Source organism: Carettochelys insculpta, chromosome 23, assembly GCF_033958435.1.
Source record: "Carettochelys insculpta isolate YL-2023 chromosome 23, ASM3395843v1, whole genome shotgun sequence".
Taxonomy (NCBI): Eukaryota; Metazoa; Chordata; order Testudines; family Carettochelyidae; genus Carettochelys; species Carettochelys insculpta.
Window position 1 is genome coordinate 22,534,278 of NC_134159.1, and position 23,078 is coordinate 22,557,355.

The 23,078-nt window shown below is 41.3% G+C and overlaps 1 protein-coding gene across 3 annotated transcripts in view; it reads right to left on the reverse strand.

Annotated features, from left to right (window-relative positions):
• DNAJC11 (DnaJ heat shock protein family (Hsp40) member C11) overlaps positions 1-23,078 on the reverse strand; it is an 80,764-nt gene that overhangs the window by 53,738 nt on the left and 3,948 nt on the right. For 2 of the 3 annotated variants that reach the window (XM_075018010.1, XM_075018012.1), the window contains exons 2-4: positions 11,184-11,313; positions 3,615-3,688; positions 1,922-2,023 (exon numbers count right to left, since the gene is read on the reverse strand). In XM_075018010.1, the coding sequence (XP_074874111.1) occupies positions 1,922-2,023; positions 3,615-3,688; positions 11,184-11,313 (306 nt within the window). Of the gene's footprint in view, positions 1-1,921; positions 2,024-3,614; positions 3,689-11,183; positions 11,314-19,596; positions 19,674-23,078 lie in introns of all 3 variants that reach the window. The other variant, XM_075018011.1, reaches the window with a different exon arrangement.

Here is a 23,078-nt window from a genome sequence, read left to right on the forward strand (position 1 = left end):
TATCAAACCAACCACCCATCAGGGACATCATCATCCTGAACTAGTAGCAAGTCCTTCTACCTTCACAGGAGGGAAAGGAGAAAGAGCTGTGGATGGCTGCCATGTCTCACTTCATCTTCCCAGCAGCGCGCATGCACGCACACACACACAAATAGTGCTATGAAAACATTGTTACCTACAAAGGACTTTGTATCCTTGACTGTATTTAAATAATCCAGAGGGGTAGCCATGTTAGCCTGTAGCTTCACAAATAACAAGCAGCCCTGTAGCACCTTAGAGACTAGCACATTTATTAGGTCATGAGCTTTCCTGAGTAAGATCCACTTTTTCCATCTGAAAAAGTGGGTCTTACCCATACAAGCTCATGACCTAATAAATTGGTTAGTCTCTAAGGTGCTACAGGACTGCTTATTATTAAGCTTCAGTTGTAAGGGGAGTCATATAGGTGCCAATTTAATGCAGCTCAAGCCAACCCAGAATTAGGAACAAATCACTCGATATCAGCTGATATACTAAGAGTATGATAAATGTCTCTCAGAATGGACATCACCTGCGCAATTGGGAAGATCCCAAAATATTCAGCTTTATTTCACTCTCTAAGGTACAACTGAAAGATTTCTGCTACGCAACTGATTGTCAGTTGACTTTTTCTTATGGCCAAATGCACTGTTGAAATTAAATGAATCTCAGCTAACTTCTGACAGGGGAAACTTGTAAGGAGCTTCACTTTATTTGGAATATTTCATAGGACTCAAAGAAGTTACCTGTCTGGAATGTTTTATCAGGGCTCAGGGAAATGCTTTTACTTCTACACGTCCACTACAAAAGCACAATGAATTCTCCATAGAGAAAAGAAGTTTTAAAACACTTTAAAAAACTTTACTGTCAGTCACATAAGAACAGCCATGCTGGGTCAGACCAAAGGTTCATTCACCCCAGCACCCTGTCTTCTGACTGTGGCCAACACCAGGTCCTCAGAGGAAATGAACAGAACAGGTAATCATCAAGTGAAACATCCCCTATTGTCTATTCCCAGCTTCTGGTAAACACAGGCTAGGGACACCATCCTTGCTCATCCTGGATAACAGCCAGTGGACATGTCCTCCCAACCATGAACTTATCTACAGGTTGAATCTTTCTAATCTGGCACCCTCTGGTCCAGCAACACCCATGGTCCTCCACGATTTTAGTTAATCAGATGTCCACTCACAATGAGTGTGTCCAAGTTACCCACAGTCCGATAAAGTTTGAGTACAGCCATCAGTCCTGGCTGTAAGTGCTCTGTGCTGTATTTAGCTCATATGTATCCCTGTCTCCTAAAAGCCAAAACAGCAGTCATGTAGCACTTTAAAGACTAACAAAATAATTTATTAGATGATGAGCTGTTGTTGGGCAGACTCACTTCTTCATCACCTAATAAAATATTTTGTCAGCCTTTAAAGTGCTACATGACTGCTTGTTTTTTTTTGTTAGAATACAGACTAACATGGCTACCTCTCCATTCCTAAAAGCCCAGTAAGCAGTGGAAGTGTTGGTAATGTTACCAGACAGTACTGACTTCCTATAGTTTGGCAAATTCTCTAGTTCAGCTCTGGTTGGGATTCCAAGGGTGCAAGGCTGGACTGGTTCAACCTGTAATTCTTTTTTGAACCTTGCTATAGTCTTGGCCTTCACAAGATCCTTTGACAAGGAGTTCAACAGGCTGACTTTGTGTTGTGTGAAAAAAATACTTCCTTTTGTTTGTTTTAAATGAGCTTCCTATTAAATGCTAAATGCTTTTCCATCTCTATTTCCCTAATAGGAAAAGGGTGGGAAACCCCCAAATAAATCACTTTAGATCACTTCTCTAACTATGAAACACTTTATTACATATAATAGTTTAAGGCTTCATTCTTGAGTCCAGAAGTGTTTTCTACTTTACCTTGGGATTAGTTCTCTGCTGAAGTCTCCTCTCTTCCCGTTCTCTCTGCAAGCGTTCAAATTCTTCTCTAATTTCAGCTGGAGTTCTTCTCCTCTCCACAACCTGTGCACAATGGAATTAAGAAACAAAGATCATAGAACATCCAGCCAACAATATAATTGCTGATGGAATTTAGGAAACTGCAGTGCTTTTCTTCCCTCTTTACATAAGAACTTCGGTCACCATACCAATTTTCAGCTTCACCATGGAACTGAACCAATAATGTATTTCAATACTCTGATAGCTTGTTACCATTGGTACAAGGACCAGCAACCAAAATAGAAAGAAGAGCCTTTTTTTTTTTTTTTTTTAAACTTGGTAAAAACTCAATAATTCAAGAGCATGTGGCTACAAGACGGTCCTTAATAAATCCTTTTCATTACCCTTATTTTGAGAACTGTGCACACAATGATTTGCAATGCAATACACATTTACTGCAGGACTTCCACAAACTTTTTACATATTTGATTTCCTCACACTTTATATGTCTTTGTACAACTGTCTTCCTGACTTTCACTCCTGAACCCACTTCAATTATGCCAATTTTACTTCAGGCTTAATTTCAGTTTTTTTTGTTATGATGCCTGTTGCCCTTCAAAATACGAATGCTGCAAACTTCCTTTTCAAAATCAAGACTTTATTAGCAAAAGGATCAAAACACAGATACGGTATACTATCCCAGAATGTACTGCACATATCCAATGTTTCAAGATCACATACCATTTGCTATTTAGATCTCGGTTTTTTATTGTTGGACTTTTAGAGGTTCACCACTTATCGAAAATAATCAGGAGGTTTTTTTTTTTTTTTGCTTGTTTATTTACTTTCCAATTATAGTGTCGGGAGCTACAAAGAAATCCTTAAACAGCTGCATATGGTTCCAGAGCCACAGGTCACAGATCCTGCACTGATGAAACACTAAATTTAAGTGCTTTTCTACACCCAGCAGAAGATTGACACTGCTGCGGTCAATCTTCCGAGTTCAATTTAACATGTCTGGTAGGATGCACTAAATCGAACATTCAGGGCATTCCACCTGATCCCAGTGCTCCTTGAAGTTGCAAGTAGTAAGGGAAGTCAATGAGAGAGTTTCTCCTGTCAACCTCCCACTGCGGGGACAGGGAAAAAGTTAACTCAAGGTATGTCGACTCCAGCTATACTATTTTCGTAGCTGGAGTTGCGTGTCTTAGGCTGACTTTCTCCCCACTGTAGACGTGCCCTAAGTCAACGACTTCATAGTAACCTGCTTGGAATAAACAACTGAGAGAAAGGGAGAAGCTAGTAAATGGGAAGGGTAAGGAATGAGTAAACCTCTTTCACAGCACTTTACAGCTGCTCAGTGAGAAAAAAGAAATCTTTAATCTCACAGACTAGCTGACTGTCGAAGTATTTCAGTTGAAAAACACTTGTATAAGGCTGGAGAGACACTATGACACATTTGTCTCAGAAAGATGTTGCTTTTTACAGTTAATATCTTATTATGGAACTCTTTGAAGGTCAGATTTATTGTACCCTTTTCATAAAAGAAATAAGCAGTATTTCAAAATCCCTCATGATATTCTAAAGGAGAGAAAGAGCTTTGAGATCTTAAGTATTTCAAATTAGGCTGGTTTTAGCTCTTTTTGTGAGACATAAAGAAAAGAATTTCTCTTACCTCCCATCCCTCCATTTCCAGTCCTCTCTTCCCATATATATCATAAATGGCTCTTGTCTGCGGATCACTAAGCACTGCAAATTAAAACCAAACATGCTCACAGTACAAAGCTCAGTTTCAGTTGTTCCTTCAAAATACTAGCATATATCAATGACCAGTAAAAATAAAAATATACATAGATACTGTAGACCAGCTGCAATTAGATACACAGAGTGTCTTCCCCTGCTCTATAAACCATTTTCTACCTCTTCTCAGGACACAATGATATCTCTATCCACTACATTTCCTTTAAATATAAAAGTTCAGAAACCCAGAAAGAAACATGCACACTAATATAAACTGCAATTTTTAAATCACAGAAGCAGAATTTGTTGAGACTGACGCACACCTCCTAGTTATCATCCGTAGGACCATTTCTTATTTCATCAGGTGAGCACAACACATTTGTGCACATTCAGGCACTGAATCTCAACGCACAGAGCTTCAGGATTTGGTTTGTCTAAAATAGGGGTGGGCAAGATATGGCCTGGGGAGCCAGATCCAGCCTGCCATGCCATTTAATCTGGCCTGCAACTGTGGGGAGAACTTTCTGCAGTGCCCCCACCCCCAGTAAAATCTCTCAGCTCCTATTGGCTGGAAACTGTCCAAGGGGAGCTGAGATACTTTGCTGAGGTAGGGGCAGTGCAGCACCGTTTCTCAGTTTCCATTGTCTGAAAACTGACCAATAGGAGGTGAGAGATTATATATTAAAAAAAAGAGAGAGATACACATCTCATAGAACTGGAAGGGACCTCAGGAGGTCATTGAGTCCAGTCCGCTGCCCTGTTGGCAGGACCAAGCACCATCGTCCCGCCCCCCCCCCTTTTTTTTTAAACCTATTTGCCCCAGATCCCTAAATGGCCCCCTCAAGGACAGAGCTCACAGTCCTGGGTTTAGTAAGCCAATGCTCAAACCACTGAGGTACTCCTCACGAGGGGGAGGGGAGGGAAGGGAAGGGGAGGGAGGGAGCAGCAGTACATGAAGCCTTCCCCACTGGCAGTTTAGTGCTGCTGGCAGGCAGAGAAGACTGCCTCAGAGTGCACCCTGCTGGGAGCTGCTTAGGGTAAGTACCTCTGGGCCACAGCCTGCTTCTCATAACCCCACCCCTACCTTCACCTTAACTCCCTCCAGGCCTTGCAACCCAATCCTCTGCCCCTGGTCACAACCTTTTCATTTACCCAAACTCCCTTTCATTCACCACACATTCTCTTGCAAGCTGGTCACCTACCCCACACTGTCTTCTGCACCCAACCTCCATCCCAGACCTCATACTTCCTCCACAGAAAAGTGCAGCCCTCCACCACTTGCCAAAATCTTGGCATTCTCCCCTACATCTAAAAATTACTGCCCAGCGTGATCTACAAGGGTTATAAAGTACCGTAAAATATAAATAATCCCATCCTAAGGGAACACAAGCAAATATCTGAGATTATGGCAGTAATTTTCCCAAGAGCAACCACATTACTGAAGAAAGACCTGTGAACACCCCCACTCTGCAAATCTGTAAAGCAGCATTAAAAGGAACTAACCACTAGCAGAAAGGACAAGACTTATCTCTGCTATATGAATAAGGTAGGATCAAAATATTTTGAACAGCTGAATACCGCTATGAGGTGCGCAAACCTAGCATACTGTCAGTCACAAAGACAGTTGCTGGAGAAGCTAATGCCTCCCCATATATCCAATAACGCCAGAAGAAAACTAGGGGACCCTCCCAACTTCTCAGCAAGATTAATAGCAAAGACCAGGGTGCAGAAAGATTCCATATGATTTAAGAACTCAATTTTACAAAATATATCTTAATGTATTTACACACTTCTTAGTATTTTCAGCTCATTTTTAACAAAGCTATTTTAACAAAGAATGACAGCAATAAATGCCATAGAAAGCCTTTTGGTAGACAGAATTTCCATTTTAAATGCCTTGGTATTTATTTTCCAGAAAACTGTAACATTCACTTACAGATTTGTTGTGGGTTTTTTTTTTGGGGTTGTATTTTTTGTTTTTTTTTGGTGGGTGGGGAGGAGAGAGTGACATTGATTTGGCCTTTACTCCAAGTTAACTTTTTTGCCTAGAAATTTCTTTGAACTCCCACTCATTTTCATTTTTCCATTTATAAAACCATACCACTTAAGTTTCCTTCCTTTCATTCGCTATACCAGATCTACAGTTTCATGTGGTCTCTGCCAGTTACTCCATCCATCACAGTCATACTATCCGGGCTAGGTAGAAGTCATAATATATGTACTGGGCCATGAAATCCTTTCCAAACGTGATTTGAAAAGATGAAAATATCTGATCACGTAAGTGGAAAAGCACTTATATATTTCCAAACTCCCACAAAATTCCTCCAAACAAACAAAGAAAGGGTTAACCCATTTCAGTAAAACGAACAAAACAGATAGCAAAGTGTTAGAAAAATTATTTCAGTCAGTGAAATCTTCCCCAGCAACAAAGCATGCATTACAAAAGCCTTCTTTAAAACAAACAAACAAACAAACATATAATGGAAAATTAACTTCAGTCTTAACTATGGACGGATTAGTAACAGAGAGGTAGCCATGTTAGTCTGTACTCCTGCAAAACAAAGCAGCAGAAATGTAGCACTTTAAAGACTAACAAAAAGAATTTATTTGGTGATGCACTTTTGGGAGACAGACCCACTTCATCAGACCAATTTCATTTCCAATACAGACTGACATGTATAAGTACAGAGGAACCAAAAAAAAATACTGAGTCTCAAAAATATCTCAGACATTATAATCAAGCTGGCTGACAAAGGGGGTGCTACAGCCATCATGAATAAGTCAGACTGTGAACAGGAGGCAGCTAGACAACTATCCAACACCACATTTTACAGATCTCTTTCCTCAGATCCCACTTTGTTATTCCAAAAGAAACTACACCATCTACTCAAAGAACTCCCTGCCTCTACTTGAGATCAAATTCACTCAGACTCACCATCTGAACCCTGACCTGATTATTCTATTTATTGCCTAAAATCCACAAACCTGGAAACCCAGGATGCCCTATCATTTCAGGTATTGGCATCCTTACTACCGGACTGTCCAGCTATGTAGACTCCTTCCTCAAACCCTACGCCACCAACACTCCTAGCTATCTCCGAGATACCACTGACTTCCTGAGGAAATTACAAAACATTGGAAACCTTCCTGACAATTCCATCCTTGCCACCATGGATGCAGAGGCTCTCTACACCAATATACCACATACCATCCCTGATGTTGCCACAGCTAATCTGGTGGCTGACCTATGTAAATTTGTTCCCACCCACAATTATTTCCAATTTGGGGACAATTTATACCTCCAGATTAGCGACACCGCTATGGGCACCCACATGGCCCCAGAGTATGCTAACATTTTTATGGCCTACTCAGAACAATGATTCCTTAGCTCTCATCCTATTATCACTCCTTTACTTCCACTACATCAATGACATCTTTACCATTTGGATTCATGGTAAAGAGACTCTGGAAGAATTCCACTGAGATTTTAACAACTTGTATCCTACCATCAATCTCAGCCTTGACTATTGCACACGAGAAATACATTTCCTGGATACCACAGTACAAATCACTGATGGCCACATCAACACCACCCTCTAGTGGAAACCCACCAACTTCTACACTTCCCTCTATGCCTCCAGCTCACACCACACAATCCATCATTTACAGTCAAGCCCTTAGAAACAAATCACATCTGCTCTGATCCTACTGACAGAGATCGAAAATTACAAGACCTCTACCAACACTTATAAAACTGAATTACCCACTGGGAGAAGTAAAAAAACAAATTGTCAGGGCCAGATGAATACCCAGAAACCAGCTACTTCAAGATAGTCCCAAGAAGATCAACAACAGAACACCACTTGTCATCACCTATAACCTCCAACGCATCATTAAAACCCTACAACCTATTCTAGATCATGGTGCTACACTCCAGCAGGCCCTAGGTGACAGGCTTGTCCTTTCCTATAGAGAACCTCCTAACCTGAGAAAAGATTCTCACCAGCAATCACAGGCTACACCACAGTAATATTAATCCCAGAACTTTTCCTGGAAACAAACCCCACTGCCAACTTTGTCCACATAACAAGAAATACTGTGGCACCTTATAGACTAACAGATATTTTGGAGCACAAGCTTTCATGGGCAAAGACACATGAAAACTTATGCTCCAAAATATCTATTACTCTGTAAGGTGCCACAGGACTTCTTGCTGTTCTTGAAGATACAGACTAACATGGATACCTCTCTGATATTTGTCCACATATTTATTCTGGGGATACTATCGCTGGACCTAACCATGTTAGTTACAAGATCAAAGGCACATTCTCATGCACTTCTAGCAACATTATATATGATAATATGTGCCAACAATGCCCTGACACTGTACATTAAATAGACTGGGCAAAATCTTCCCCAAAGAATAAATGGCCACAGAGCAGACGTCAAGAAACTCAGTACACATAAGCCTGTCCGTGAACACTTCACTGGAGTGGGCCATTCTGTTAAAGACCTGAGAATCTGTGTCCTGGAACACAAAGAATTTAACAACTTAGAGCGAGAGACTTTTGAGTTAGAGTACATATTCAAATTCAACACGTGAACAGAGACATCCACTACCTCACACATTACAAGGACTGCTTCCCTTCCTTTGATGCTCATAATTATCTCAGACAGGACAATTAACACCCTCCCCACCTCTGACACCCCCCCTCCTTCTATCCTATTTGATTTGTCAGTTTCTATTGAAAAAAATTTTTTTCTGGGAGTCCTCTGTACTTATACCTGTCAGTCTGTACTGGAAATGAAATTGATCTGATGAAGTGGGTCTGTCCCACAAAAGCTCATCATCGAATAAATCATTTTGTTAGTCTATAAAGTGCTACATTTCTGCTGCTTTGTTTTTATGGAGAGATAAGTAAATTAGTCACCTCTCCTAGGTAGATACTATTTTCCATAATTCCTCCGAAAACCTAACATGTATTGTGGGATGTGGGTTTTAATTTTTGTAATGCCCAACCTTGTCTACAAAGCCATTTGTTGCTGAATAAGCAACAGTTTATGTTTAAGGCTACAGCACATAACAAAGCCTGGAAATTCAAAGAGAAATCAATCTGTTTATAGCAGGATGGCAGCATACTCTGAATTTCGAAAATAGCATTTGAAATGCAACTTGTTTTAAATTGAAGGGTGCTGACTTTCCTTTCTCCATCATCAGCTATGTGGGTCATGAGTGCCCCCCCCCCCTTTTTTTTCTTTTTTCCCCTTCTTTTAAATGAGAGTTTCCATATATCCTTAAGGCCTAATTAAGGATGATGTAAACAATTCCACTACATTCAAATCTAATAGGGAGAAAGAAATGCTGACCATTCAGAAAAGAGGAATCAAATTTCTTTAGCAAATTCTCTGGGATTTAATAAGGAATCATTTATTTGCTGGTTTGCTTTAACTTCCCTCTAGCCTAAATCTCTGAGTGTTAAGTTTGCTGCTGCAGCAGTTTTACTACCTAATTCACTTAACTTCTCAAATCTCCAAAATGTTGCAAGCTAACTCTATCAAAAATTTAGACAACTACAACACTCTACCTGCCAACCCCAGATAACAGAATACAAACTAAGAGAAACAATTTCAATCAAATATTTTACTGAAATAGATTCAGGACATCCATCCCCGAGAGTAGATCCAAATCTGATACAATTAAAATCTCCTCAACTATGCAGATTCATCACCAGCACATTCTGTTTCACTGGCCATTAAAATTTCATTTTTGGTAAAAACGGTAAATCAAGATAAAAAAAAAAGTAGCCCTCATTTGTGATGTGAGATGTCTCTTTTAGACAGAGAACAACAGTCTTTCCTTTAACTGCCCCTTAAACTGTATCAGTTCTCCTGTGGCTAGAAGGGAGCCTGCGCCCACCCTCCACACTGAGTCCAGGAACCCAACAACCAAGAGTCAAGGTCTGCACAGTCCTATCACGTACTGCCAGATCTGTATGCTACTTCCTACTTTGCCATGTCTCACCATAACAGCAACCAAAGCCTCTCTCTGCATACCCTTCTATTCTCAGCTACCAGGCTTAATACAGGCCCCTGCTGCTCCTGTCCAGCTGCTCTTCTTTAACCAGAGCAAGGCTAAGGGAGTAAACCCTGACAGAAAATCTGGAGTGGAGTCCGAAGGCGGTTCGGTGTCAACTTCTGGCACTGTCCCGGCAACTTTTGCAGCTGAGCTGGTACCAGACGTGGAGGTTATCCTCTCCTTTGGACTATATCAGTAAAGCCGAGAGGGGGACACTGGTGTCTGGGCAGCCCAGAGTCTCCATAATAAGTGCCCAGGCTCGCGCCCGGAGAGGTACTCCAGCATTGCTGAACAGCGTTGCACAGTAGACATGCTCCCTAGCTCCTCCTCTAGGTACAGCATAGGCAGTCAATTGGCACACACAGCCGTTTTAATCCTTTCAGGTCTTCTGTGGCATGGACACCCCAGCACAATCAGTTACAACACTGACTGCATGGAATACTGACAGAACTTACCTAACAGAAAGTTAAATTAATTTTTTGTATAGTACTTGGAGATACCAGGGGGTGATATTAAGTGCAAAGTGCTCTTGTTATGTTGTCCCTAACTCAGCTTTCAAAGATGTGGAAACTCTTACTAAAGAAAAGGACTGAAGACCTTGGAGATAAATGTAAACTTCAGCTGGGACTATGCTTCCCTGTGCAGGTAGAGGGATGCATTCTATAGCAGTGGCAGTACAGGTGGTAGCTTGAGCTAATCATTGGCCCCTCTGGTGGCTAGCCCAAGCTGCTGCCCATGCTGACACGGCCACACTGTTAGATTCATTTAGCATGTGAATGTGAGCAGACTTGGTGTGCATTTTGTTCAGAATTCACAGAGTGGGAGACGAGGAAAGGAAACTCAGGACCTTTCAGTACAAAGAAACAAGCTAAATTTGCCTTTCTGTTTGTAGTTTTCAAGCACTGTTCTCTGTTCAAGGTGAAATTTTTGAAAAGTTTAAACAAAGCTGGAGACAAATTTAGAATTACCACATTATAAAAATATTCTTCCAACTTATCTATTTTACAGTTCTGGTGGCCAAAATAGTTTGGGACTGAGAGCTGACATTTGATCTGGATACAGCACTTTTCTTATTAAAAGTGCGTTTGTTAGAGTGAACATTTATTTTGATTTGCCTAAGCTAGGACATGTTCAAACACACACATGCATAGTACATTTTCCAGAGAATTTTTTCACTACATTCATGCTGCTAGATACTATTGACCTCTTGAGGTCCAGGAAATTTTCTTGTTCAGGACCACTCAGGTGCTGTACTAGAGAGATTAAACCTGTACTGGTTTTCCAAAGTACCAAGTGAAAAGTGCAAAACTAACCATCAAATTTAAAGAGCACAAAAGAACCTCTCTCCAGATTCTACAACTCAGGTACCAGAAAATCCAACACAGATACTCTGAGAACAGTGACTGTAAATCTAAGATTTCCACTGACCTTCATAAGCCTGGTGTACCAGGTTAAATAGTTGCTCAGCTTGTGTTTTGAGCTCTGGGTCTCTGTGCTTGTCTGGATGGTACAGCATACATAGTCGGCGATAAGCAGCTTTCAGCTCTTCCTGAGAGGCCTATGAGAAGGAACAAAATTCAGTTACAGCACGGCAACATTATTATGCACTCTCATCAAAATCAGCCCTAAAACAAGAACCCATTAGACACATCCCAGCACATTAAGTTATATTAAATGCAAAGTATAATGAAGTAATACATTATTATTTAAACATAGAATTTTGCATGGGTTAATTAAACGTTAGCACCAATTTTCATGTGATGTTTTCTAAGCTACCAGAACAGTACAAGCTTGCATACCAGGGTGGAAAAGCAGGATCCAGTAACACCTTTGTGTGCATACATTGTTTAAATTAGACCAAGCCAGTATGTACCCATTTCAGTTTTTGTAGAACAGAATAGCTTAAGTCAACTTTGACGAGTGTAAAATCTTAGGGTTTCAAACCAAATCCCTCCTGTATTTTTAACCTCAAAACATCAAATTTGTAAAAAGCTCTGGACTTCCCACATTCTGCAAAGGTCAACGAGATAAGCTTAAAATTCCACAAATATGTCTCTTATGTCACTGTGATAACACCTGTACCTTGTAGTAAGAACAAGCCACCTATCCCAAAGGCACATCATCCTCTCTGGGCAGAGAGATTAGTTAAGTAGCAATCTGAAGGACAAATGAGAATATTCCTCTCAATGTACAAGGAAAGATTTGCCTCTTTACTGCAGCCACACTGTGTTGTCTCAGAGAGGTAGCCGTGTTAGTCTGTATCTTCAAAAAACAAAAGGAGTAGTCCTGTAGCACCTTAAAGACTAACAAATATGATTAGGTAATGAGCTTTCGTGGAATAGACCCACTTCTTCAATCCACACTGTATGTTTAGATATAGTCTGGCTCCACTCCAATGACATTTGGTGGAGACAGATTTTGGATGGCTCAGTGGAGTAACAAAATATACTTGTGCCTCTGGCAATCCCCAAGAAACCTCTTAAAGCAATCTTATTGTGGAGAATGGCAGCCCTATAGAATCCCTGTAGCTAGTCCCTCTGTTTTTCTTCACAGTAGTAATCCTTACTTTTCAGGTTATTCATGGCTGGCATTAATGTAGCAACACCACACTTAAACAAACTGGCAACTGTGAGACTGAGGCTGTTATAAAAACTCATGCAATTTCAAACAATTAAATACTAGACAGTTCCAAAATTACAATAGTAAGAGTCGATCACTGGGTTATTTATTCACAGTATTGCATTAGGCAGGAAGTCAGTTATCTGGGCAGAGACATGGCGTCCAAGTGCAACTGCTGTAATAATATCACAGGCATTACCTGTTAGTAACTATGATCACTCTTCTAGAACAAAGGATCAAAAAGATCTGATGCTGAAGGAGTACAAAGGTTAACGTGTGACGGACCCCACCCCATGGTTTCTGGAAAGTGGGTTATGAATAGAAATCTGCATACTTCAGAAATATTTGGGTGAGATGTGGCTTGTGACCTACCATTTTCAATGTTATAAGCTGCTAACTCTGCAAATCCTATTTTTGTGCATGTATCATTTTTGTAGTTGAAGTTATAAGTATTGTCTATAATTGTGTTCCAAATGTTTGCCTCTGTGAAGACCTCAACAGGAGCTGTGAGTACTGTATTGTGAGAGTACGGCTTGTGAGGGGGTAACAGAATTTAGCCAACAAAGAGCCTTTAATAGGTGGCAATCTACATCTGAAGAACTTGACTGTAAACATGCAATCCAGCAGACAGGCAATAGGTAATTGCCTAAAAAGGTTTTGGACAGGTAACTTGCTCATGTGACAATCTCCATCTTGGAGTGTTCTCTTACACAATGGCTATGTCTACACAGTAGTCTTATTCCTGAATAAGCTATTCTGGAAGAGGCATTCCAGAATAGTTTATTCCGAAATAGTGCAACTACACACAAAACGTGTTTTGAAATGGTGCTTAGCTGTTTTGAAATAGGACATATACACACAATAGAGCCTATTTCAAAATAAAGCCATTGTACTCGCTATGCCTTATTTCAAAATTGGCTCTATTCCCTGTGTACACAGCCCCTATTTTGAAATCATGCTGTTCCTCATACAATGAGGTTTACCCATTTTAAAATAAGGCCATCACTGTTTTGAAATTATTCAAAATCATGGTTCCATTGTGCAGACGCTCACCGTTATTTCAAAATAGTGGCTGCTGTTTCAAAATAACTTTGCTGTGTAGACATACCCAAAGAGAACAATGCAATTCCCTCCACAGGGGAAGGGTATAAAGAGGATCCTAAGGTTCTTCCATCTTGGTCTTGAGCCTGCCTTGAAAATTGCCTTGCACACACTAAGGAAAACAGAGAACTTTACTGGAATCCCAGATCAGGACGAGACCATTTCTGACATGAAGACTTCACCTGTTAAAGGCAGCTGTTTAGAGTAAGAACCCACAAGAACAAAACTGGCTATATATTTTCTCTTTTATTTGATGTGGTAACTCATTTTGATTTGCTTGTCCTGATCTATAACCACTTAAATCCTACTGTTTTGCTTAATTTAAAAAAAGCCCAGTGTAAATTGTTATTACCTGGGAAGAGCTACTATTGTCATTGCCCTCTTGCATTGATAAAGGGGACTTACCTAATAAGCCCTCCCTGTGCCAATCTTTTGCACAGAGATAAATTTATTTGAGGTTTTATTCCCTTTTCAGGGCTGATTTTCTGGGTGCTGGGCCCTAGAACTGCATCCACGCAGAGCTGTGGTTAAACACTGCATTGCTCTGCAGGGGGCAGTAAACTTCAACTCTGTGCCTTGGCTGGGGTAGACCAGAGGATCTGGCTCAGCAGGACAGGGTGGTGGGGGAGCCCCAGGTAGCAAGATGGGGGGTGTCACTGGCATGATCAGCACCCCGGGGAACATCCCAACGGGTCTGCTGTGAACACACCCCATTCACAATGTGACTAAAGTGTCAAAAAGAAAAATAATTAACGTTTATAGTATACATTAAAGGCATTTATTTAACTAAATGCCTTTCAATGGCTGAGGTTTGCATAGCTGTTTATTTCAGTAGCAAAGATGTCACAGCATTTTACGCTACAACCTAATTCCCTTTTTCAAGTCAGAGGTGATCAAGAAAAAAAATGACAAGTCAAGGTCTGACAAGCGTCTTCATTACGATATATAAAATGGGAATGCATCCATTTTTGTGAGCAGTTTGTAATTACTTATTTCTTCTGTTTTATTATTTCATACTAGATATGGCTAAGTCAGATAGGAGTAGTGTGCTCTTATAGACTTGCCCTGGCTTGGGAAAGTAAATGTACCAAAAAGCAGTGATTTTTCCTTCTGATGAGAAGGGAGTGGCGTATTCCATTCCAGTGTGACCTTTTTTAACCAAATTAATGATAAATGGCTTACTGTGCTACTGATTAATAGAAATTAGCAGTTTCATTTTTCATAAATATGTTCAATAAAATGTTATATTGGGCCTTTCATCATATGTGAATAGCTAGGTCATTAATTCAATATTTCATGAATAACAACTTTTTTGAAGCCACTGCAGAAAAATACTCACAAATTTCGAAACACCATGGGATACATAAGTCACTAACAATGATGTTTTAAGTTACATTCTTAGTAATATAACTCTGAGCAAAATTAAGAGGTGCATTATCCCCCTATTTCAGGCATTAAATCCATTAAATGCCTCAACAATCCAGTTACACTTTTACAGGGTCTAATCTACTATAGATTTAATTTTTATACACCTGAAATTTGCTACTAAATGGATTCAGGCTCCTCATGACTGTGAAGTTCAGTGACCATATATTATTTTCAGATTAGGTGCTGCACCATACTAATTTAAGTTTATTGTACACAAGTACAAATTTGTTTCATCACCATCATGTGTGCTTTGATTTTCAAAAAGATTGATTAAAAATATTCTCCCTTTTAATATGCATTCCTTTGGCTGGCACCCTAGTCCATCTTCATGTTGTGTTCCAACAGGACTACTAAAATTATAGTAGGTGTACTGAGGAGCTGCTACAGTAGCTAAATCAAACCATTAATGCTTTGGTAGTCCCAAACATTTACGTAACTCCCTATTTCATATTTCTAACCCACTTCTGACAACAAAAATTACTATGTGACACCCAGAGGGGTGAATGTCTGAAGCCAGAGCCCACTCCAGACATGGTGGGGGAAGCCTGAGTCCCAGATCACCACGGCCAAGGGTTGAAGTTAATGCCAGCACTGGTGACCCCAGTTACAACAGGGTTGCTATGACCCACTTTAGGGTCCTGACCCACAGTTTGAGAACCACTGTACTAAGCAAAAAGGCACTGAAATAATCACTGGAATACTAAGCTTGCAAAGCACAGATATCACCTTGCAGTAACACCTAAATCAGTAGTCCCAAACACTGTAACCGTAATTTAGGAGAGGTCCTGCTGAACCAAAACCACATACCAGAGTCACTCAATTAGTTTACAGGAAACTTTGCAGGTACACTTATTTGGCTGAGCTGATCAAACAATATGGACTCAAGTTCTGAATGATACACGCTCTACCCTGTCTTTCACAACATAAAACCAAATTAGAATCATAGAACACTGGAACTGGAAGGGACCTTGAGAGGGCATTCAGTCCATTCCCCTGCCCTCACAGCACAACCAGGCACCATCTAATTCAGTGGTTCCCAAACTTTTCAGCATCATACCCCCCCTTTTGATTTTTGAGAAACCCTCACGCACCCCACCTCTTCTTTATCATCATCCAATCCCCTTTAACAAAAAATTTAATTTGTAATTTAAAATAAACACAAAAACTTGATATAAAAATATTATTTAAAATTAAAAATAAGCACAAATAGTTTTTCTTGACCCCTTGCAGGTGCCTGGGGCAGCTCCAGCTGGCTGGCTGCCTGAGCCCCATACCAGCTGCCAGAGCTGCCCACGCCAACCACTTGCCCGCCCGAGCCACGCACCACTGGGGCCAGTCATATGCCCACCCACCAGGGCTGGCCACCCAGCCGTCCATTGCCCACCCAAGCCCTGTGCTTCTGGGACCAGCTGCCCACCCACCAGCTGCCCACTTCAGCCAAGGGCCAGCCTCCTGAGCCTCCCGCCCAAGCCCTACACTGCCAGGGCCTGCCTCCCATCCCAAGACACTTGAGCCCCATGCTGCTGGGGCCAGCGGCCCAAGTGACACGTTGTTGGAGCCAGCTGCTTGGCCGACACCCCAAGTCCCATGCTGCCGGGGCCACCCACCCACTCACCAGCCTGAGCTGCCTGAGGCCCATGCTGCTGGAGCCAGCCAACTGCCAGCCCCAGCCACCTGAGCCAAGTGCTGCGGGGGCCTGCCACCCAAGCCCAGCGAATCCCACAAGCCAGTCTCCCACCCGAGCCCAAGCCCTGCAAGCTGCCTACCTGAGCCCCTCCACTCCCACAAAGCCAGGCACCATCAGCCCCGCCCCCACTCTTATGCCACCCCCCTCACCCAAACCAAGCACTCCCAGCTCCCCATCTAACCCATCCTCCTCCTCCACCCCTCCAATCCACACACACACACACACACTCATCTTTGCAGAAGGCAGCTATTTCCACATGGGTCTTTGCTGGCTGCCCGCTTTTTATAGCCGCTGCGCCAGGTCACCCACATAAAAGGGCGGGGACTGAGAGCCAGAAGCAAACTCTGGCTCTTTCTTGGGGTGGGAGGGATGATGGGGGTCCCCCAGTTTGGGAAACCAAGATCTAGATCATCACTGATAGATGTTTGTCTAACCTGCTCTTAAATATCTCCGATGATGTAGGTTCTACAACTTCCCTAGGCAATTTATTCCAGTGTTTAACCACCCTGACAGGAAATTTTTCCTAATGTCCAACCTAAACCTCCCTTGCTGCAATATAAGCCCATTGCTCCTTGTCCCACCCTCAGAGGTTAAGGTTAATTTTTCTTCCTCCTTCTTGCAACAACCTTTAGGTACCGGAAAGCTGTGATCATGTCCCTCTCTCAGTATTCTCTTTTGTTTACCATGGAAATCATGACCAGTGCTTGGACAAGATTAGCTTATGGATAAACAATATATGGCTGATCCTGCACCCAAGCAAAACAAACAATGCTGGTGGGCAGAGGAAAGCACTTTGAAGAGTTTGCAGCCTTCGTACAGTCTTTATGGGTCGAAGGTGCACATCCAGTTGGTCAATTTAACTCATAGTCTCTGAGAACTCTTGGATTCCTCACTGATGCTGTTTTCATACAGAAAGGATTACTCTCAGACACTGAAGTCATCTTTGGGTTGGCTAAGAGATGCCATCCCTTTCCAACAGGCAATGACCAACTGTAGCTATCCATGTCTTTTTCACCTCTTGGCTGGACTACTGCAATGTGATACAGCTGAGTAGGAAATATTCAGAACTTAGGACATGCCAAATAGTGCATAATGCTATAGTGTATGTCAAGAACTGAGGCACTAAGAGCCCACCAAACCTGGCCTCTGCTCCCTACCCTAGCTTCCCAAGTCCTTTACCTCAAATTCAAGATTTTGGTTTTTATCTGCAAGGTACTCCACAGCTTGGGCCAGTGCTACTTAAGGCCGTAGGATACAAAGTGTGGTGGTCAACTATTATGCTCCTCTAACACAACAGATAGAGTTTATTTGTCAGGAATACAGGACTTTCCCAGAGGCCAGTCTGAGACTATGGAATTAACTGCTCTAGGATTGAAGGACCATCACAAACCCCTGAAGAAACTAAGGGCCATCAGAAAATCACACCATCCTACAGTCCTTTCTCTGAAGCATACAATATGCAATATACAACCCTTTCCAGAGACATGTACTGGACTTGCAAGCCCTATTGGCTCATCTGTTTCCTCTCTGTGTCCTTATGTTTCACTAATCACCAAAATATTTGAGTGCATCACAAAGTGAATAAAGCAAACACAAGATGATCCCTCCCTTCTTCCCTGAATCAAATTACATCACCCATTATTTAAAATGTCAATGTGATGCGGCTATTGCAGGAAGGTTTGGCTGAAGACATGACATTGTTGTCTGAAACTGGTACACAGCACTTCACTGCCTGTATAACCCTAATGGCATTTTCACAACCCTGGAGATAATATTATTCAAAAATCATGCAGAAGAACATGTTAACAATCACAAAGCCTGGTTTTGTAGGACTTGTGACAGATACGGTAATGTCTTGCAATATCCTTGTCAAACCTTACTGAACTCAGTTGAACCTCACTGGGAAAAAAAATAAGTATCTGTAGCGCTAATATTAAAAAATGTAAATGTTTGTATGTTATTGTGGGATTATGTTCAACTTGTCCAAGAAACATAACTAATGTAAACCTTGAAAAATACTATGAGCTTCAAAAGGACTCAAATAATAGCTAAAACAAGAATGAAATGCTAGTTAAACAGGTTTCCCAGAATGTAAACGCGACTGTTCTAGTTATGCAAAGACTCAAGTCTTTGAAGCTTTGTAAAGTGGGAGCCTTTTTTTCTGCTGCTTACCTGTCACATGAACAACAAATCAAAGACCCAAAAGCTCTATGAAGTAGTAATGCACAAATTCCTGGTTGTAATTATGCTGAGCAAAAGATGCAATGATATGGTAACCACAGGAGAAACCCTGGGTGGGGTTTAAAGGACTAATGTATTTACCAGCTAGAGCTCTCCTGACTCGTGGTAAGCATATCAGTATGCATATAGATTATTTAATTTGTTTAATATGTTTTCTCAGTAAAGCTTTTGCTTTACGAATAAATATGCTTGCTTCAAAAGAGTAGGAGTAATTTAACTATAGGAAATACACAGTTTTCTGTCTCCATGAAGAAAGTCAAGCAGGGTCCAGACAAGTTACATCCAAGAATTTTACCAAACCTGCCTAAGAAGCTTGCTGGACCATTATTATTGATATTCAATAAATTTTGGAGCACTAGGGAAGATCCAGAAGACCGAAAAAAGGCTAATGTCGTGGCTAGTGTTAAAAATACTAAGAGAGGTGACCCAATTAAAGGCCTGACATGGATTCCGGGCAAGACAGTGAACAGCAGAAGCAGGACTTGATTAATGAAGAACTGACAGAGGGTAATACAATTAATGCAAATCAACAATGGATTTATGGAAAACATATCCTCTCTAACGAACTTGATATCTTATTGGGATGAAATTACAAGTCTGACTGATGAAGGTAATAGAATTCTGTAAGGCGTCTGACTTGACTTGGTACTGCACAGTTTCATTAAAAAACTCAAGCAGTAAAAAATTAACATGACATGCATTAAGTGGACTAAAAACTGGTTAACTGAAAGATCTTAAAAGTAAAACTGAACAGAAAATCATCACCGAGCCGGTATGTTTGTAGTGAGGCCCCTCAGGGATTGGTTCCTGGTCCTGGGCTATGTAACCTCTTTCTCAATGATCTGGAAGACAACATAAAATTACCACTGATAAAGTTGGCAGATCACAAAAAAATGGGGGAAGGGTAAGTAATAAAGAGGACAGGTCAATGATTCAGAGTAATCTAGATCCCTTGATAAACTGGGGAACAAGGAAATGTGTTTTAATTGTTTAAAAGTAAATAGACAACATCTGGAAACAAAAAATGGAGGCCATACTTACAGAATAAAACACTATCTTGGAAAGTAATGACTCTGAAAAAGAATGGGGGATCACGATGAATAACGAGCAGAACAAGAGCTCTCAATGTGACTGTGGCCCAAAGAACTAATGCAATCATACGCTGCATAAACAGGGGAAGCTAAAGTAAGAGTGGAGGTTATTCTACCTCTATACGGGGAACTGGTGCTGCCATACCTGGAATATTGTGTCCCGTTCTGGTGCCCACAACTCAAGAAGGATGTTGATAAATTGGAGAAGGTTCAGAGACGAGCCAAAAGAACGGTTAGAGGGTCATAAAACTTTCTGTATGGTAACAGATTCAAAGAGCTCAATCATTTTAGTTCAGTGGTTCTCAACCATGGGTAGGTATACCAAATGATCTAAATACTTGCCTAGTTTTATAACAAGCAACAGAAAAAAAGCAATAGAGAAGCCCATAAAAATTAAAATGTCAAACTATGATTTGCTTATATTGCTCTATAATACTGTACACTCTGGTGTCCCTGCCTTGTGGAGGGAGAACTTGTGCGCTCTAATGATTGCCAGTCTGTGTCAGTGCATCTTTTTGCTCCTGGTAGGTTCAACCATGCTAGATTGGTCTGTGTGGGAGGGGCCAGAAAAAACAGACACCCAAGTCCAACTGGCTGCACATCAGGCAGAGCTAATAACTCTTCCCCATAAAAAACAAAATATGTTTGGAAACAGCAATGAAGAAATTAATCATTACTGGGTGTGATAGCCTTCAGAAGTCAATGAAAAAGCCAAAAGAAGCCATTGCCATGAAGACTGAATTGCTGAACACCAAGAAAAAAACTGAACTTGATTTTTGGAACATACGAACAATGCAGGAAACAGGGAAGTTAGCTCAGGCCACAGCAGATGAGACACTACAGTTCACACATCCTGGGTATCAGCGAGAACAGATGGTCAGGATCAGAAAGATTAGCATATTCTGGAGGAGATGATGGACAGCACCATGAGGGCATTGCCATCCTTTTGAAGAAGGGAGTGGAGCATTCCCTGCTGGAGTGGAAGTCCATCAGCAGCAGACTTATGAGAGTCAGACTGAAAGGAAAACACAACAACACCTTGATTCCGTGCTAGGCTCCAACAAATGACAGTAATGAAGTAGTAAAGGACAAATTCTACTTACATTACAGGCAGAGATACAGAGAATACCAACCCATGACCTAACTATTGTCATGGGAGACCTGAATGCCAAGGTCAGTAAGGACAATACAAACTAAGACAGAGCAATGGGAAGACATGAGTGTGGCACCACAAATAAAAACAGCTTGTTGATTTCTGCAATCTGAATAACCTAGTCAACAGCAACACTCTATTTCAAGATTAGTGACAGAGAGCAGTGATAGGCTGCAGTCTATCAAAACAAAAAAAAGCAGTCATGTAACACTTTAAAGACTAACAAAATAATGTATTAGGTAATGAGCTTTCGTGGGACAGATGCACTTCTTCAGATCAACAGAGATCTGAAGAAGTGCGTTTGTCCCACAAAAGCTAATCACCTAATAAATTATTTTGTTAGTCTTTAAAGTACAACATGACTGCTTTTTTGTTTCTATTTCAAGAATGTGAATTTCACAAACCATTATGGTGTAGCAATAAGAACCAGACTGATCATATGATAGTCACTGGGAAATAATGATGCCTGGTTACAGATGTGAAAGTGAGAAGGGCAGCAGATACTGACAGCAACCATCACCATGTGACAGCCTCTGTCAAACTAAAACTGAAATGTAACAGACAGTAAACCGTGCTAGTCTATACACTATCAAAACAAAAAGCAGTCAAGTAGCACTTTAAAGACTAGCAAAATAGTTTATTAGGTGAGCTTTCGTGGGACAGACCCACTTCTTCAGACCATAGCCAGACCAGAACAGACTCAACATTTAAGACACAGAGAACCCAAAACAGTAAGCAAGGAGGACAAATCAGAAAAAGATAATCAGGGTGAGCAAATCAGAGAGTGGAGGGGTGGGGGGCGGAAGATCAGAATTAGATTGAGTTAAGTATGCAGACAAGCCCCGATAGTGACTCAGAAAGTTCCCATCACGATTTAAACCATGTGTTAACGCTCCAAATTTGAACATAAATGTCAGTTCGTCCACTTCCCTTTCTACAAAGGAGTGATAATTTCTTTTCAGTAACACACATACCTTGAGGTCATTGACAGAATGCCCCATTCCATTAAAATGTTGACTAACTGGTTTGTGGATCTGGAGTGTTTTGATGTCTGTTTTGTGCCCGTTGACCCTTTTGTCTAAGGGAGTTAGAAGTCTGTCCAATATACAAAGCATCTGGGCATTGTTGGCACATGATGGCATATATGATGTTAGTAGAGGAGCATGAGAAAGTGCCTGTGATTCTGTGAGTAACCTGGTTAGGTCCAGTGATGGTATTTCCAGAGAAGATATGTGGACAAAGCTGGCAGCAGGCTTTGTTGCAGGGAAAGGTTCCAGGACTGGTGTTCCTGGGGTATAGACTGTGGCTGTTAGTGAGGATCCTCATGAGGTTGGGAGGTTGTCTGTAGGAGAGAACAGGCATGTCACCCAGGGCCTTCTGGAGTGTAGCATCCTGATTAAGAATAGGTTGTAGGTCTTTAATAATTCGTTGCAGTGGTCTGAGTTCGGGGCTGTAAGTGATGAACAGTGGTGTTCTGTTCTTGGCTTTTTTGGGCCGATCTTGGAGTAGCTGGTTTCTGGGTATGCGTCTGGCCCTGTCGATTTGTTTTTTTACTTCTCCTGGTGGGTAGTTCAGGTTTATGAATATTTGGTAAAGTTCTTGTAATTTTTGGTCTCTGTCAGTTGGATCAGAGCAAATGCGATTATACCTAAGAGCTTGACTGTAAACAATGGATCTAGTCACGTGTGCAGGATGGAGACTAGAAGGGTGTAGATAAGTATCGCGATCAGTAGGTTTTCGGTACAGTGTGGTACTGATCAGGCCATCCTTGATTAGTACTGTAGTGTCCAGGAAATGTATCTCTTGCATGTTGTAATCGAGGCATAAGTTGATGGTGGGGTGTAGATTGTTAAAGTCTCTGTGGAATTCTTCTAGAGCCTCTGTACCATGGGTCTAAATCATAAAGATGTCATCAATGCATCTTAAGTAGAGGAGTGGTAATAGGGGACGACAGCTGAGGAATTGTTGTTCCAGGTCAGCCATAAATGTATTAGCATATTGTG